Source organism: Taudactylus pleione, unplaced genomic scaffold (assembly GCF_031769625.1).
Source record: "Taudactylus pleione unplaced genomic scaffold, aTauple2 ptg000642l, whole genome shotgun sequence".
NCBI lineage: Eukaryota > Metazoa > Chordata > Amphibia > Anura > Myobatrachidae > Taudactylus > Taudactylus pleione.
This window is the reverse complement of record NW_028285044.1, coordinates 1,784,608-1,803,401: the sequence shown is the minus strand read 5'-3', so window position 1 is coordinate 1,803,401 and position 18,794 is coordinate 1,784,608. Positions and strand designations below refer to the sequence as shown.

The 18,794-nt window shown below is 46.2% G+C and overlaps 1 protein-coding gene across 3 annotated transcripts in view; it reads left to right on the top strand.

Moving 5' to 3' along the window:
• The window catches only part of CSNK1E (casein kinase 1 epsilon), a 72,634-nt gene that overhangs the window by 40,715 nt on the left and 13,125 nt on the right, over positions 1 to 18,794 (top strand). For all 3 annotated transcript variants that reach the window (XM_088455088.1, XM_088455090.1, XM_088455089.1), the window contains exons 3-5: positions 7,475 to 7,585; positions 9,676 to 9,824; positions 17,931 to 18,159. In XM_088455088.1, the coding sequence (XP_088311214.1) occupies positions 7,475 to 7,585; positions 9,676 to 9,824; positions 17,931 to 18,159 (489 nt within the window). The remainder of the gene's footprint in view (positions 1 to 7,474; positions 7,586 to 9,675; positions 9,825 to 17,930; positions 18,160 to 18,794) is intronic.

Sequence of the window (18,794 nt, the reverse complement as noted above, 5' to 3'; positions counted from 1 at the left end):
ATTTCCTGTGGTTTTCCATATTGAGCCATAGCTTTCTTTTAAGATTGGTGTGGCATGTATCATTTACTGGTGACATGCTTGTTTATGTTGTGCGTTCTATGAAATCTAAAACATGCAGTATATTTATACCCCCATTCTAATTTCTGAAACACAGGATCAATCTAGTGGCGTAAAGGTTAATGCGGCCCATACACGGTGCGACAAAAAGACGTACAACATGTCATAAGATTTCCCTTGAAATTTTAGATACGATGTGTTCAAAAGGTGTACGATTTTTCATACGATCCGATGCTTCGTTTCACGATTACAAATGGTAAACGAGTGATCGGTTGTGCACATAACCATAGCAATGAATCTGCCGGAATGTGAATAGGGCAGGGCTTATCTAGGGAAGGCAGCCACCATTTTAGGTATGTGTTATACTCTGCTCTGTGACTAGTGAAGCTGGTTGTATACCTGCTGAACGCTGTGCTATATAAACAATGCAGGGTCAGAGACAAATGTACTGAGTGCCATGATGTATACTCGCTTCAACACTACACACGCTGTGATGCAGCTGCTCGGAACGCCATCTCTCATTGCAAAATCGAGTGGCTAGGGATTTTATACACCTCATAATCTGACATCGGATCGTGTTACCTGCCAAAAGTGATACGGTGTGTCACATCGGGGTAAGATAGGTCGCCCTCGTACGGTTTTCCAGTATGCGAGGCGATCCAATTATACAACTGCAGGGACGCGTATCGCCATAGTATGTACACCAAAATATACGATGTGTACGATCGATCGTTACCATCGATCAGATTCGTACACATCATATGAAAAAATCTTACCGTGTATGGGCGGCCTTAAGTTGTCAGTATAGAAGGATGATTGATGCAGTAGTTTATCATAGCAATACACAAAGGATCAGTTTCCGGTCTTATCCATACACATCAACAGCTAAATTGGATTTGGAGCTCATGCCGGATCACATGGGAATGTATTACTGTAGTGTATACTAGATATCCCTTGTGATCAGGCACAGTTTACTTTCTGACTTGCCTTTAGCATGTCGGTGCTGCAGCAATGGGAAAACAGGATGTTTCGTGCCATTAGAGGAAATGGGAGGCTGCTGCAGTGTAGGGGCTGGGGTACTTACTGGGGGGCTCTATAGCTGCTCATATACCTATATTAGTTTGGTGCTGCTTGTGCTTTGTAAAGGGTTAAATATTTGCAGTCATGGACTATAAGGAAGGATTGGAACATGGCTGGGTCTGTGTACAGTAAATGCGTTTGGAAGTGGAATGTTCCATGAGGAGGAGAGGAGAGGAGAGCTGAATTAATTTTTTTTTTTCCCAGCCCCCATCCTCTCAGTTGTAGGCTCTTGCTGTGTCTATCCCCATCTGCTGGGCTGGCCTGGGAGCTTCTGATTTATAACAAGAAAAAGGGAAGGAGAGTATTTCTGCACCAGCTGTCAAATTGTTAAAATTTTTTGAAATTGCCACTAATTTATCAGAAAAGGACAACAAGTCCTGTAACTGCCAGAAGTGGTGGGGCACCCCAAACAGTAAAATAAGATTACTTGGACCAAAAGAGAGAGAAAATAACTTTTATTATAGGGCCACCAATCATAAGAGCTTCTAATTTAGCTCTGATATAAGCATTCAAGCAATTTCACAAAAGCGCTGTGCTCTAAGAAATGTATAAGTGCCAAATGAAGTGGAGATGAACTAATATAAATGTGTCCTGCTACATCTATTCTCCATACGCCATGTAGCACGCCCTGCCATGTCGCATGCTGCAGTAAGGCGCAACGTAACGTACTGAATCGCTGAAAAAGCCAGAGTGTGTAATACAACTTTTTGTCCACCAGATGTCACTTTTCCTAAACTGCACAACGCATGCGTCAAATAGCCAACGAAGCGTTTGTAACGCTGTCTGTTGATAGTCTGACGAAACCTGTCATATAGTAGTACTGGACTGTTTTGTCATAAATGCAGGATTAAATAAAGACAGAGCAATTCAAGTTTAATATTCTTAAGGAACTCAAATTGTTCCCAACTTCCCACCACCTGTCATTTCTATGCTACTGTATAGTATACCACCCAGCTGCATTTTTTTTACGCTAAACCGCTATTGACATTGTAAAGTCGCACGCTGAATATCATACAGTACACAACGGGTGTGGCTCTTGATATGGCTGGCGTGTGTGGGCGAGTGGTTAAGTCGAGCGCCTTACAGAGTCGGCACCTTGGGTTCGATTCCCGGAAAGGGACCATGTCATTTTTTTACATCAGTATTTTTTTATTTATTTTTTTTAGTCACAGCTATTTTAAATGTATCTCATGAACTAGTAGTTCATGTATGTTTAGAGCCAAGTGTGTATTTAAAGGAAAATGGTTGCATGTAACACACAACTTAATCTGTGAAATATTATTAAAATTTTCTTCTATTTTATTTATTTTTAGCTAAGCGTATATCCCCCATAAACAAGCAGATACCAAAACGAATCTTTCACATTTATGTATAGTGCTAGGATTTTGACCTTGACTTGTACCTGTAGAGTTGGTGTGTAAATTACGCATGGGAATAGGTTACGCCTGTTCCCAATATATTTTTATTTTACCGGTTACAATATTTTCTGATCTGAATTCTAGGTTTTTTTGTTTGTTTTTTCCAGAAAAATATGTTCTACATGTCTTTTAATACTGTACAACACTATCAAAAATATTATATAAAATAACATGGTTATGGCCTTTATTTGTTTTGAAAAGATAAAAATACGGGCTAGGGTTGGGAAGCAGGGTAGGGAGGGTTAGTGTTAGAAGGCTGTAAGGGAGAGTTAGAATAGGGGGGGGAGGGTTAGGATACTTGCCTAGCCCCTGTCGCGGGATTCTAGGCATCGGGATGCCGCTGTTGGTCTTTTGACAGCCGGCATTCTGACTGCCGGTCTCCAATACCCAACCCTTTATAAATAGAAATAAGATATACTATGGTATAATAGGCTGACCAATGTTCACAAGCTGTTATTGAGTAAAGATATATCCATCATCTCAACTTAATTATCTATTTTGGGTTTGAATGATTTTTCTCTGACTATTATAATCTCTTACTTACCAAGTAAATATCTAGACTAAAGGCCCCCATACATCAGAGATTGATTGCAGCAATCGTGCAATTTGCAATCGATTGTGTATAAAAATCTTTCCCTTTTTCAATCGATTACAGATTGCAGAATTGCCACAATCGATAGAAAAAGGTAAAGATTTTTATACACAATCGATTGCAAATTGCTCGATTGCTGCAATCAATCTCTGATGTATGGGGGGCCTTAACTTTTGAGTGAAGCAAAGGATTTCCACCACTCCATGTTGTAGGATAGTGAACTTGGAAACCATTGGGCTTTAGGTGGCAAAATCTGTCCCAAATTCCTGCACAAAGTCACAGAGCGACAGTCTGAGGACTGGCAGAAATTCCGGCCTGTCTATAATATGTGCCACGTGTGATTATTTTACAGCATGACTAGATCGCCTGCTCGGTACTGTTTGTTCACCTAGGGCGACCAACATCTGACCGCCTAGCCCCATTCGTTTGACTCAAGGGGGGAATTCAATTCAAAGCATTGTTCTGATGCCTGGCTGTGCATATATAACGGCCTTTTATGAAGGTTTTTTCCACTCCTCTATTTGACAAATATCTGGCCCTGTACCACTGAAGCTGAGTGATTGCTTCTTTCAGTGTAAGAGCAGCTTTATAATCTTGGTAGCATTAAGTAGGCCTATCCAGGATAGATCCATTCAATATTATATATATGGACAGGGGGTTGATATACAGGAGATGTGGATTGTCGGGGTATTTATCAGGTAGAAGCAGAGGCCTGTTCATGTGGTAAGTTGAAGGATGAGGTATAATTTTTATACATTTTTATATTTAACATTTACCTTATGACATACTGCCTACTTTCCTGTGTTCCGTCCACTTCTGAAGTGAAGAGGATAGAGCTGTGAATTGTTTCATCCGAGCTCAACCCTATGCTGCAAAATGACGCAATTCACACCATTGTGCAGAAGGATGAGGCTATAATAATACAATTCCCATTCCCATGCACCCTACAAGTCCCCATAGGATCTCCCCCTCCAGCATCTTCCAGAGGGGAGTCCCACAGAGTCTGTAACAATGCATTATGAGCTATGTGAATATTCTTGATAACTGAACTAAAGGTAAAGTGTCAAGGTGATGGCATGAGCAATTGAAAAATGCCCACTTTAGTCCTATTCTTGTAAAGAATATCTTCCTACCCTGATCTCTTAAGGTGCCCATCCACTAGAAGACAGGCAAAAGACTGCACGATTACCACATTGTAATCGTGCAGTAGTTTGTCAGTCTGTGATGTGCCTACACTGAACGAGCAGTCGTTCAGTGTAGACACAATCAAACATATGCAAACATGCTCAACCTGATGTTATCGTAAGGTTGACCAGCATGTTTGCCCGATGGTAGATGTCTAAACAAACAATTTTGTAAACAATCTGGAAACGATTATCGAACGATATCGTTATTGTTCAATTGCTCATTTTAATCGTCTAGTGTTTAGGCACCTTTACTTTTGGAGTTCTGCTGACCAGTTCTTTAAAAGATTGAAGATTGGTAACCTTGAATGTTTGGATAGTGGGGGGGTGCATTTTACAATATACTTTTTCAGTCTGTGATGTTGGACTAAATTCCATGTGCACCTCGGGGATTGATACTGTGACCGGACTCTCATGCATTTTGCCCTCATTGCTTAGCGTTAACTTGAATGTAAATGATTTGAAGGACCTCAAAATAAGTGGCCAGTATGTGGAAAGATTTGTATATATGGGCCTAATTCAGAGTTGTATGCTAATGCTGACACAGCTGCGATGTATGCAGCTGTGGGTGTGAGAAGATATGCTAATGCAACAGCGGCCGGGATTTGTCCTGAGACTCCCACCTGAACCATCGCAACTGCATACACATATGTGTCCAGGGGGGCCCTGCTCCGCACACCCTGCACCCATAATATTACTTACCTCTCTGGAGTCCCACATCGGCAAGGGGGTCCGACGTTGTAAAACGACTGGAAAATGGCCGCAGCTGCCATTTTCCCGTCGTTTGCGCAGTACAGGGAAAATGGCCGCCGCGGCCGTTTTCCCAAGGACCTGTGCATACACTATAGACTCTGGGCACACTCTAGTGCCCAGAGTCTGTAACTCCGGCGCTGGCCGCATACAGCTCTGCTGTGCGCTGCTGGCCGCCGGGCGGAGAGGAGATGGCCCATGTCGGAGAATGCACATGGGCCTCCTCCTCTCTAGAAACGCCCCTGGATGCAGTACAGGCAAACATAGACTCCTTCAGTGAGTCTATAGTCACTCAGAATGGCCGCCATAACGGAGAATCCGGAGCCTTGTTAACTGCTATGGAATCGCAGATGCGGGATGTGACTTGTCCCCAAAACGGAAAAGACACGCCTGCGTTTTTAGCCGACACTCCCTATTGACCCCCTCCCCCCCCCCATGCCCCCAATGCTCCCTACCTCTCACTGCGATTAAAAATGGACAGCGGGCAACTACGGTAATGTACCTTGAATCATGCACAGTGGAAGAAAATCTGTCCATTTGAGAAGAGATTGGCAATGCGTGCAACTCTGCATCAGGCCCTATGTCGTGTCTGCTGGACAAGCAAAAAATAACACCTTGCTTTAAGGTTCTGCCCAGTGTATACAGACAGTGCTCCTCATTGTGATGAACACATTTTGAGAATTTTCCTCAACTCACCAGGCTGTAAAACTGCCAGTGAGTGCACACACTACAGAGATCACATCCTTGTCAGCACAGTAGTGCGAAGTTTATTTTGGGTGAGGTGAATAAATTGTTAAGGAATTCCCCCTCTTGATCTTTCCAGGTGGTAGTAGTCAACATTGTGATTGGTGCTAATGAACCCTACTCTTTAGGAAAGGTAAATAGGTGCTAATCCCCCGTTTTGGGACTCCCTTTGATAATCTGTACTCTGCTTGGTGATTGAATCTGTAATTATAGCTCTGGTGTGTCATTAGCTACACAATGGTTTGTCATGGTGATAGGAGAGGAACCTGTGTGTTAAACAATGGAAGGCTCTCCATAAAAACCCCACAATGATTGCTGTGCAGTAACCATTCAGCACTAGGACGAGGAAAAAAACCAACAGGCAAAAGGTTCAGTACCTTTTACCATAGCTGTAATGTATTCAGTATGAAAGTAAAGCACACATTATCCGTTTCCTTTATCATTTTAGAATAGTCCCGTGAAGCACAGTGTCTTGTGTCATCTCAATTTTCTGCAAAATGTAGTTTCAATTATTAATCAACCTGGTCTCCAATATTCTTTTTTTTTTTCCCTAAGCGCCCGATGTCTTAACTTTAACGACAAAGGTATGATCCACCTTTGTATAAACAAGCCTCTCTTAGGGTGGGTCCACATTAGCCGATATCTTGCCCGAGCCGACGGATTTGGCTGACATTGTCAGAATATGCTAATGTGTACGAGCTATGTCAGCCCATGCGTTCTCCCTTTTGGTCATCCGTTGCATCGTCCGGTCGTCCCTACATGCATCCCAATCTGACAATGCAACTGATTACCCCATGCAGTGGGATGTGGCTGGTGCTGACACGTCAGGCACCAGATCGTGGAATGTGTACCGGCCCCCCGATGTGTCGGCCCGTCACCTGTGCGGTCATCTGACGCATCACTGGGTACACACATCTTTAGTGTGTACCCAGCTTTAATGTGGACTACCCATGCAAGGAGCACCAGACAAATCCATTTAGAAAAGTGTGTGCCTGATGTGGTTTTAGTAAATGAAAGAAGTTTAATAGTATATGTAGTTTTGCATATTACACTGGCTGGGACATTTTAAACACTTAAAACCAAGTACAACAGGTGTTAAGAAAATGTTTAACCTTTTGCAAAGCCCCAAATAAAATTATTACCTGTATGAAAGTAAATCTGAGTTATTTAAGTATAATTTGGCAGAATAATCTGTGTCGTAGCCAAGGGTTTGAATGAACATGTTTTAATAATTTGATTAAAAATATGATCACATTGGCAGTTGCAATTAACACTTCTAAAAACATTGCATTTGGTATGTATTTAGTTTCAGTTTGTATTATTAAATGTGTGTAGTTGTGCACTTCCACATGCATTTAGCTGGAAAAGGCTACATTTAAGCACGTCTTACATTTAGAAAACCATATAATTGAGATGAGTATAGGCAAATGCATGTCTATCGCAAAGGAGCAATGGTGCACAATGTTTGAAAGTAAAACTGCAGCCCAGCAAAACTTAACATGTATTAAAAATGAAAATATTTTCTGTCTCATTACAATCATTTTTATTTTCACAGCGGTTTACATGCACTTAAATAGGCAGGGTGGTAATTCCGGGGTGTACGTAGCCTTACACTGGTTGAGGATTCCTTGTGTCTTATATTTTGACAGGTGCAAACATTGCCACGGGAGAGGAGGTTGCCATTAAGCTGGAATGTGTAAAGACAAAGCACCCGCAGTTGCACATTGAAAGCAAGTTTTACAAGATGATGCAGGGGGGAGGTAAGATCGGTGCCCCATAATAATGAGAACATTTAAGGTGATCCTGCCACATACTGTACACACTAGAGACAGGTTTGTGTGTGTTTCTCAGGCACTGGATATGACCTATATTATCTTTAAAAATATTAGAAGAAATTAGTTAGACCAACACTGTGCGAGCCCTGATGATAAAAAATAATTTGTGGGCTCTAGTTGTGTTCTGAATTACTCCCATAAAGTAGAGATCTAATCTTTTACTCATAATGAGAAATTAATGTAAAGAAAAGATCAGCCAATTGGTTGGTGAAATAAAGGAATTATATTGAATCAAATTGATAGTTCACTGCCTGAGGAAGTGGTCTGTTGCACCGAGAAACGCGTTGCAGAGACACAAGCACTTTCATGTGAGAAATTCGTTTTATTTGTTTTTCATTTTGTGATTTTGTTAAAAATTTTTATTGCCTATGCTGGTATAAAATATGCATTTTTGTGCTGTTTTATATATATTATTGGTTTAGAATATTTTATAACGCCTAATTTTTTTTCATATACTTGCTTTGTATTGTCCATTATTTATTCATTTATACACTGAGTGAGACTAATATCCTAAATATAACTTGCTATACATCTTTGTACATCATTGGTTTTTGGGAGTGAAGGCTTGGACACCCCAGACATCTGTATTTCTAACATTTGATTCAATAAAATTACCTTATTTCGCTAACCAATTGGCTATTTTCTAATATGAGTAAGATTAGGGGCCCATTTATCAACGAGTTTTATCATACGCAACGAGGTTGATAATGAGTATGATAACTGGTGCTCAAGCCAATTCGCTTCCAGCTGTCATTTTTCAAATATAGCTGATTGGCTGGAGCACCATTATCATACGCAACAAGTTTTACAAGTCGCTGCATATGATAACTCGTTGGTAAAAAATGGGCCCCTGTATCTCTACTAATATAGAAATACTTCTGACCAAAACTAGAGCCCACTACATTTATATCAGGGCTTGCACATTGTTGGTCTAATTTCAAGGGCTGGAGAAACGCACACAAACTTATCTCTTTAGCCCCTAGGGACTTTATGGGAAGTCCCTTTATTCACCTAGGCTGCAGGACACTACACCCCTATTTTTAATTTGTTTGTTTTGTTGCACCAGTACGAACATCTGCTTATACATTACAATAAAAGAGATACAAACGCTTCACTCAAAAATGCTACTTTCAATACCCTGAGGTGCTCACCACTCCTCCATATACTGTATAAGAAAGTACTTGCGTTATGTGCGCACCCTCTGGGGTATGGAAATCATAGTTCCAAGAAAGGATGTATTCCTTCTCGCTTCAATACACCTGATCTGAATATGTTCTACTTTCTTGTACGTTTCAATCTCCTAGATAATGGATACTTATATCCTATAGTAACTTGTATTCCGTAAGGGCATATAAAAGAAAACATATATACATAGATCGTATATAGTGAAATACTGTTTATTTCTCATACAAAATTCATTAAAATCTTTAGCCACCAACTTAATACATCAGGCAGCGTACCAGATAGAAGGGGGTGTAGATCTAACTCCCACAATCGCATATATGAAGTTTTTACTCCAAATACCTCCTGGGTATAGGTGCCTGGACTCCCTCCAAATATGTCCTGTTTGGGTGGGATCCTGTCCGCCTTTCACCTGAATAGCAGCTTCTCCTTATCCACCATTGAAGCGAGAAGGAATACATCCTTTTTTGGAACTTTGAAATTTGACCCTGGAGGGTGCGCACATTACACAAGTACTTCCTTATCTGCTTATACATACTCTAGAGACAGCCATTTTGCATGTCAAACTAGTACTGAGAATGCAGCCTGTCTGTTCACTAGGAACTAATGAGATGATGAGGCCAGAAAATGGCTGCTTCCACTGCATGACTGGGCGCCTCTAAATCCGATGACAATTGGCTGCTTAATAGAGCAATAGATATATAGCAAAGAAAAGTTAGATCTTTTGGTATGACTGTTACTGTACTTGACTCTAAATAATGACATAGGTAGCCGGGCAGCCACGTTCCTTTTAATGGTTTTCTTTCTTTTTACATTAACCTCTTGTCTGGTAGTGGGGATTCCTTCAATCAAATGGTGTGGTGCAGAGGGAGATTACAATGTGATGGTGATGGAGTTACTGGGCCCCAGTTTAGAAGACCTGTTTAATTTCTGCTCCCGCAAGTTCAGCCTGAAGACCGTGCTGCTCCTGGCAGATCAGATGGTAAATAGAAAAGATTTAGTTGCATTACAAACAATGGGAGGATACAATTCACTGTGTTGTCACTACAATGTTTGGCTGGACATATGACCATTTATTATTGTTAGTGCACAAGGAATTGAATGAAGATTCCTATCTTCTATGGGGTGCGAGGAATAATCACCGCAGAGTTCCTTTACAACCGTTCTGCAGGCAAATAGAAGATCATTTATATGCCTCCAAATTATGTATTTACATCCGTGATGAGCATCTTTATGAAGTTCACTGGCTGCATGTATTGTTCAGCAGTGCTACAGATACAACAGTAATAACACTTTATCAGGCATTTAAGATAGGAGTTCAGAAATTATATTTGGCAACTGAATGCTACTTCTGTGTGCCTATATTCTCCACCAGTTGGTCATGGTTTTTATAATCTCCATTATACTAAATGACTGGAACCAAAAATAGCTTTACAGAAAACAGTGTTATAGGGTCTGCCTAAAAATCCCCTTTAGTCTACAGCAGTGGTTCTCAAACTTGGGGGTCTATTTACTAAGCAGTGTTAGGAGACAGAGTGAAAAGTGATAAGGTGCCAGCCAATCAGCTCCCAACTGTCATTTTTCAAACACAGACTGTGAGATGACAGTTGGGAGCTGATTGGCTGGCACCTTATCACTTTCTTATCACTTTTCACTCTCTCCTAACACTGCTTAGTAAATAGACCCCCCCAAGTCCTCAGAACCCCACATAGTTCACATTTTCCAGGTCACCTGGCAGGTGCACAGGTGTAGTCATTACTTAAGCTGGGCATACACTGCCAGATAAAATGCCTGTCAGACCGACAGACATTTTATCTGGCAGGCTGCCAGCCGCAGATGTCCCCGGCATACAGTGTGTGAGATTTCTCACAGTGTATTGGGCTGACATCTGTGCTCCGCCCCCGGGGGAGGAGACATTTTCCTGTTCCTTCCATGGGAAGGAACACAGGAAATGTCTGTCAGCCGCGGCTGGGCATACACTGCCCGATGCGGCCGACATATTACCTCTAAATATCACATCAGACGGGCATGCTGGACAATCCAGCATGCCCGACCGAGCAATATTTAACCCTCGGTCGCCCCCCCCACCCGCTACAATTAGCGGGGCGATCCGCGGATATCGGCCGGATCAGTCCAATAATTGTATCGTGTATGGCCAGCTTTACTGACCTGTTTTAAAAAATCCACAGGTGGAGCTAATTATTTCACCTGTGATTCTGTGAGGAGACCTGGAAAACATGCACTGTTTGGGGTCCTGAGGACCGAGTTTGAGACACAGCTGTGCTTTATTTGCACAGCTGTGCTTTATTTGCACAGCTGTGTCCCGCAGAGGACCCTGTGGTGTAAACTGCACATCGTTTCTCCTCCAATCTCGTTACTGCTGCATGACCTCCCCACATTATGCAGATGAGGCCATGTGATGTAAACGTCTTCTGAACCTGGTAAAGATCAAGTTCAATCTTCATCTCCACTTCATGACCTGCCAAGATTCATCCACTTCTCTTTTTAAATAAACGTTCGGGTCACCAGTGAGACTCAAGTGGGCATAGAGCAGAGAGTACGATCTGTGACCAATGTGTCAGAAAAGAACTGGAAGTTGCCTGTTGCCCATCACGGATTTAAGTGCTTTCATATTTTGGAAAATCGTTTAAATGTGTAAATTTTGTGAGGTAATGATTTTTTCCCCATCTGAGCCTGAATTAGTATTTAGTTGTCTTTCTAGAGTTAGAGTAACATCTGCGTATGAAAACCTACCATTTCTACTTCAGGGTCCATAGGGTATCCACAGGATACCTTGGGGTATAGGTGTGACGTCAGTCGCAGGGCACCAAAGAGTTAAGCTTTCAGCCTCCCAGGATGCACTAGGTCCCCCTCCTATACCCCGCCCCCGGGCCAAGGCACCTCAGTTTAGTTTGGTGCCCGGCCGGAGTCGGGTGCACCTGTTGGAGTGGGGGCTAGAAGAGCCCCTGAAGCTTATTCTTCATGCAGCTGTGGCTGCACAACTGGATGAACAGCATGGACAGTCAGTCATGACGTCCATGCTGTCTTCCCTACACCCCGCCGGTACCAGAACGCCGGTACTGATCCGGGGATGCTGGTGGGCGTCTGGGGTCACAGCTAGCGGTGACCCCAGATGCTCCGGACCATGGCCGGATTCAAGGGGGACAGAGGTAAGCAGCGGGGTCCCGCGGTGGGTCCCCGCTGATCACATGGTCCTAAGTCCCCAGGCAGGGGGCTCCCTGGGGACTGGCTGCAGCGTGGAGCCAGGCGACCAACCTGCGCTTCCACTACCCCCTGGGACAGCGGACCGCAGCAGAGCGGTAGCGCTGCGGCGTCCCAGGGGTTAAATGCATGCCAGGGGAGCGCGCCTTCCCTGTCTCACAGCCGGCGCCTCCCCCGCTGCACACAGCCCCCTCTGCATGCTGCCGACTGGTCCTGTGGCAGCGCTCCTCCCCCAGGCCAGCCTCCTCTCTGCTCCTCGGCGGCCATCTTCTCCAGAACGCATGGTGAACGCTGCTGGAAGCGCTGGACGGAAGCATCGTGGTCTGGGTCCCCCCGCATACCTCTCCTCCGCTGTGGTCAGGTCTGTGTATGCAGCGCTGTGTCCTACCAGGCCCTGTGTCTGTGTAGTTGAGTGATCAGCGCTGTTAGTGCAGGAATTGTTATTTTTCTGCATTGTATGTGACTGTGCTAGCGCTGCTGCCTGTAATCTTTTCTTCTCTAAACTGTCAGCTTTATTACTGTCCCTGTTCTTTCTGCTAAAGCCCTTGCGGTGCGGTGCTGCAGGGTGGTCTCTCGCCTATTTAATACTTAATTGGTGAGAGAGGTCACATACGTGGTGCCATCATGTCTGAAAGTGATTTTCCCCTCCGGCTACAGTGTACCACGTGCAAAGTACCGTTAGCGGAGGGGGAGGGTAGCGCGGAGGGCCTTTGCCGGCAGTGTTTGTCCATGGCGCGGCCTATTACGGTTACAGCACCGGTACAGGAGCCGCCCTGGGCTTGTTTCGCTCAGGCGTTAACAGCTTTAGTGGGCCAGTTAGCTCCGCAGCCCGCGTTTACTCCGATGGGTTTGTCCCAGCAGTCTGTGGTGTCGTCACCCATGCAGGGGTTCCCACGACAATTGGTGGTACCCCACAGTCTCCCTATTTCCCCGCTCCCAGGTTCTCAGGAGCCAGCGTGGGTTAACTCCCTGACGAGTTCTGTACAGCACTTGTCGGATGTGTTGCAAGGGGAGTCTGTGATGCGGTCTCATAAAAGGCCGGTGGCGTCTCTGTCCGCTCCTTATGAGGATGACGAAGGGACGTCTGATGATGGGGAGATTCTAGATCCTTACGATCAGGAACCTCTCCATACTAAGGACGCTGATGCTAAGTCCAAAGTATATATTCCTGGACTTATTCGGGCGGTCCGCACAGCCTTGGTGATTGAGGACGAAGTTCCCCCAGCGGCTAAATCTAAGTATGCCTTTTTCAAAGATGTGAAGGGCGATGCCACAGTCTTTCCTCTTTCGGGTCAGTTGGTGGACCATTTAGAGGAGGCGTGGAAATAACCTGGCAAAAGATACCAGCCGCAGAGACGCCTGGCGGTGGCTTATCCGTTCGCGGATAATTATTTTGCGAAGTGGGAATCCCCTCCACAGGTGGATTCTCACGTGACCCGTCTTGTCCGTAGTGCCACATTGCCGATGCCATCCATGTCCTCCCTTAAGGATGCTACGGACCGCAAGGTAGAAATCTGCCTGAAGTCCGCTTATTCCCTTGCAGGGGGGGCAGCACGGCCGGCTATGGCCATTTGCTGGGTTGCCAGAGCGATGGAGCGCTGGGCGGATTCATTAGAGGCTTCTTTTGAATCCGACTGTCCGGCCGATCAGGCGGAGTTGATTGGCAATCTCCGTGATTCGGCCACCTACATCAACGAGGCGGCTCTAGACATTAGTACTCTGGTGTCTAGAATTTCTTCAGCAGCGGTAGCTGCTCGTCGCACCTTGTGGCTGCGATCCTGGAAGGCGGACGCAGATTCCAAGAAAGGTCTGGAAGCGTTGCCGTTTACCGGAGAAGTTCTCTTCGGTCCGGATCTGGATAAGATTGTGGCCACGCTGGCGGCAGCCAAATCTGCCTGTCTCCCGTCGGCCGCTGCTCCTTCTGGTTCGGGACCATCGTCCTTTCGGTCATCTAGGGCCCAGGGCAGGCCCAAACCACAGTCGTTTCCTCGACAGGCTGGCCCTAAGAAATCGGTCAAGCCCCGGAAGCAGGCATGGAGTACCAGACGTCCGGCCCCCAAGCCAGATGACAAGCCTGCGGCCTGACGGTCCGGGCCTCCCTTTGGGGGATCCCAGGGTGGGAGGCCGCCTGCTACAGTTCGCCCAGTGTTGGTCGACCACTACGACAGACACTTGGGTTCTGGAGGTGGTTTCCCACGGATACGCCCTCTCCTTCCGGCACAGACCCCCGGCTCGCTTCTTCACCACGGGTCTCCCATCAGACCGGAACAAGGCTACGGAGCTGCGGAAGGTATTGCACACTATGCTCCAGGCTGGAGTTATAGTGGCGGTTCCATTCTCCCAGAGGGGCCAGGGTTTCTATTCAAATCTATTTTTGGTACAGAAACCCAATGGGTCATATCGTCCGATTCTCAACCTCAAAGCACTCAACAAGTCTTTGCGGGTCCAGAAGTTTCGGATGGAGACCCTACGGTCCATCATTCTGGCGCTGGAACCTGGGGACTACTTGGTGTCATTGGACATACAGGACGCTTACCTGCATGTCCCTATTCTTTGGCGCCATCAACAGTTCCTCAGGTTTGCAATCAGCAGCGACCACTTCCAGTTTCGGGCGTTACCTTTTGGCCTGGCAACAGCACCACGTGTTTTCACCAAGGTGATGGCGGTCATGGCGGCTTCTCTGCGGCTGCAGGGAGTCCGCATGTTGCCGTATTTGGACGACCTGTTATTGGTGGCAGGATCTCCAGAGCTCCTGTTACGCCACTTGGACCTGACCATTGCACTGCTGCAACGGCACGGCTGGCTAATCAACTGGCAGAAGTCCACTCTAATCCCGTCTCGGAGGATTCTGCATCTTGGAGCCTTATTGGACTCGGGACAGCAAAGGATCTTCGTGACGGAGGACAAGATCTCTGCTTTACAGTCAAGGGTGCGCAGTTGTCTGCACAGCCGCCGGGTGTCCTTACACTCGGCGATGAGGTTACTGGGCTCCATGGTGTCGGTGTTCGACATGGTGGAATACGCCCAGTTTCACTCCAGACCTCTGCAGCACCTGATCCTGTCCAAGTGGAACGGGCTGACTCAGTCTCTGAAGTCCCAGACGATTGTGCTCACCCAGGAGGTTCGCCTGTCCCTTACGTGGTGGTTACAGACGACCCACCTCAACAAGGGACGTCCGTTCTGGGTTCCAAATTGGGTCCTGTTGACAACGGACGCCAGTCTTCGGGGCTGGGGAGCAGTTTCGGGTCCACACTTGTTCCAGGGCAGGTGGACGCCGACAGAAGCGGAGCTTCCAATAAATATCTTGGAACTCCGTGCGGTCTTCAATGCTCTCCAGCAGGCACAGCGGTTTCTCCAGGGTCGCCCGGTGCAGGTCCAGTCGGACAACGCTACCACCGTGGCCTACATAAACAGGCAAGGAGGAACTCGCAGTCGGGCGGCTCTCGTAGAGGTCTCTCGGATCCTGGTTTGGGCGGAGCGCAATCTTCCGGCCATATCAGCGGTCTTCATCCCGGGAGTGCTCAATTGGGAGGCGGACTTTCTAAGTCGCCAGGACGTTCATCCGGGGGAATGGTCCCTGCACCCGGACGTTTTTCAACTACTGGTGGACAGGTGGGGTCTTCCAGAAATCGACCTCATGGCGTCCCGGCACAACAACAAGTTGCCGGTGTACGGGTCTCGCACAAGAGACGAAGGGGCGTCTCTGGTGGATGCTCTGTCCGTCCGGTGGACGTTCCGGTTCGCATACCTGTTCCCTCCGGTCTCCCTTCTTCCACGGGTAATCCGGAAATTCAAACAGGAAGGAGGGACGCTCCTGTTGATAGCTCCCGCGTGGCCCAGACGGCACTGGTTCTCAGACCTTCAGGGTCTGTCCGTGGACATTCCTCTGCGGTTGCCGCTACGACCGGACCTTCTGTCTCAGGGTCCTTGCCTTCACCCGGACCTGACTCGGCTGTCTTTGACGGCGTGGCTGTTGAGACGGCCATGCTGAGGTCCCGGGGGTTTTCCAGCTCTGTGGTGCGTACCATGTTACGAGCTCGGAAACCGTCTTCCGCGAGGATATACCATCGCGTGTGGCATACGTTCTTCCAGTGGTGTCGACCGAGAGGTTATGCACCGCGGGAGTTTCGTCTGTCTCGGATTCTCGCCTTCCTGCAAGCGGGACTAGATCATGGGCTTCGCCTTGCTTCTTTGAAGGTACAAGTTTCGGCCCTATCTGTCTGGTTTCACCGTAGGATTGCTACAATCCCGGATGTGCGCACCTTTATGCAGGGTGTTCTCCGCATTCAGCCGCCCTTTGTTCCACCTGTGGCGCCTTGGGATTTGGCTGTGGTCCTGAGGGCTCTCCAAGGACCGCCGTTTGAACCACTGGGCTCAGTGGATCTTAAATGGCTAACAGCTAAGACTGTTTTCCTTCTGGCCATTGCTTCGGCCAGACGTGTTTCTGAGTTAGGGGCTCTTTCTTGTAGACCCCCTTTCTTGGTTTTTTATGGGAACAGGGCAGTGCTCCGCACTCGGCCCGAGTTTCTTCCCAAAGTTGTTTCCCAGTTTCATATTAACGAGGAAATAGTTGTTCCGGCCTTTAACTCACCGGGTCTTTCCGTGGGTGAGGCCTCTTTGGATGTTGTGCGGGCCTTAAGGACTTATGTTGACCGCACTTCTTCGTTTAGGAAGTCGGACGCTTTGTTTGTCCTCTTTGGCTTCCGTAAAAAGGGTTGGCCTGCTTCAAAGCAAACTTTGGCAGCCTGGATCCGTATGGCTATTTCTGAAGCTTATCTTCATGAAGGCCTACCGGTCCCTCCTTCTCTGAAGGCTCATTCCACTAGGTCTGTGGGTCCTTCGTGGGCAGCTCGACGTGGTGCCTCGGCAGTTCAGATCTGCAAGGCTGCTACGTGGTCTTCTGTCCATACCTTCGTGAGGTATTACAGGTTTGACACCTTCGCCTCTCAGGATGCTTCCTTCGGGCGGCGGATTCTCCTTTCTGCACAGGAGCGTCCCCACCCTTAAAGGATACTGCTTTGGGACATCCCCAAGGTATCCTGTGGATACCCTATGGACCCTGAAGTAGAAAATATGAGATATGGTAAGAACTTACCCTTGTTATCTCTATTTCTACGAAGTCCATAGGGTTCCACAGGACTCCCGCCCTGTCGCACCTGTGCTGCAGATGGGCTTTGCTCTGGTCACCGGTTTTCCGTCTCCCTCTGGTGAGAATGTGATTCTTGTATGTGTCCAGATCTTTGTTCTCTCTCTTCCTTCTCCTCCTCCGGCCTATGGCTTGGTAACTAACTGAGGTGCCTTGGCCCGGGGGCGGGGTATAGGAGGGGGACCTAGTGCATCCTGGGAGGCTGAAAGCTTAACTCTTTGGTGCCCTGCGACTGACGTCACACCTATACCCCAAGGTATCCTGTGGAACCCTATGGACTTCGTAGAAATAGAGATAACAAGGGTAAGTTCTTACCATATCTCATATTTTTCTCTTTTTGTCACTCCTCACATCTGAGCTTTGAGATTATTTTACAGTGGTCTCACTGCTAAACTGTTCACGCTGCAATCAGTAGTCAGATGTTGGACTCCAATTATCAGTAACCAATGTATCATCATGGCTATTAGTATGAGTGTATGTATATGTGGCCCCCTCAGATTGCCTAGTTGTCCATCAGAAGACCACATGCCTGAGTGTTTCATCAAACTGAGCAGTCTGTAAATAAGTCCAGCTTTAGTCGAGAAACTTATAGGTATTCTGTATATGTGACGATCAGGTAGACTTTAATATCTATTTATATGCCCGAATGTACATGAGACAAATGCTGACTGGATCTTGGGGTGTATTCGCACTTGTAACTTATTTTCTTATGTGTGACAGATCAGTCGTATTGAGTACATTCATTCGAAAAACTTCATCCACCGGGACGTTAAGCCAGACAACTTTCTGATGGGGCTCGGGAAGAAGGGCAATTTGGTTTACATTATAGATTTTGGCCTAGCCAAGAAGTATCGTGATGCTCGGACACATCAGCATATCCCATACAGAGAAAACAAGAACTTGACTGGGACTGCTAGATATGCATCTATAAACACTCATCTGGGTATAGGTAGGTGATCAGGAGCGCTATTTGTTATTACATTATTGTAATAGCCTGTACAGAGTTTATTTTTTTTTGTATTATTTTGAGGTACCATATTTATGTGGAGACGTGTTGTGTGGATATATTTATCTAGGTTAAAGGAAAAGACCACTGTGGAGATTCTGCTAGGGTGGGTAGTATTTGTTACACACAAGAACGTACAATGTAGAAGCGCTCCTGCAAAGGTGTGTAAACATTAGACCTAGTGTAGGACAGTGTTTGTTTCCCAAACCCAATCCTCATGGCCCACTTGCAGGCCAGACATTAAGGATATCCCTACTTCAACACAGGTGTGTAAATTAAACTGACTGAGGTAATAATTAAGGCTATCCATGTTAATGCATGGATATCCTTCGTTTCTGTACTGTGAGTGGGCCATGAGGACTGGGTTTCTGAAACACTGGCCTAGGTATTGTATCAGCAAAATGGAATCACACAACCTTTTAGAGTTGCTCAATACAACAGTCCATGATGATTGTCTAACACAATGTAGAACAGGGTTTCCCAGGCCGTAGTTAAAGTACAATTTACAGACAACATGGGGCTTTTGTTTTTAATCCCACCCATATAAATTTGTGTTTGACTGTTAATATTGGAGATAC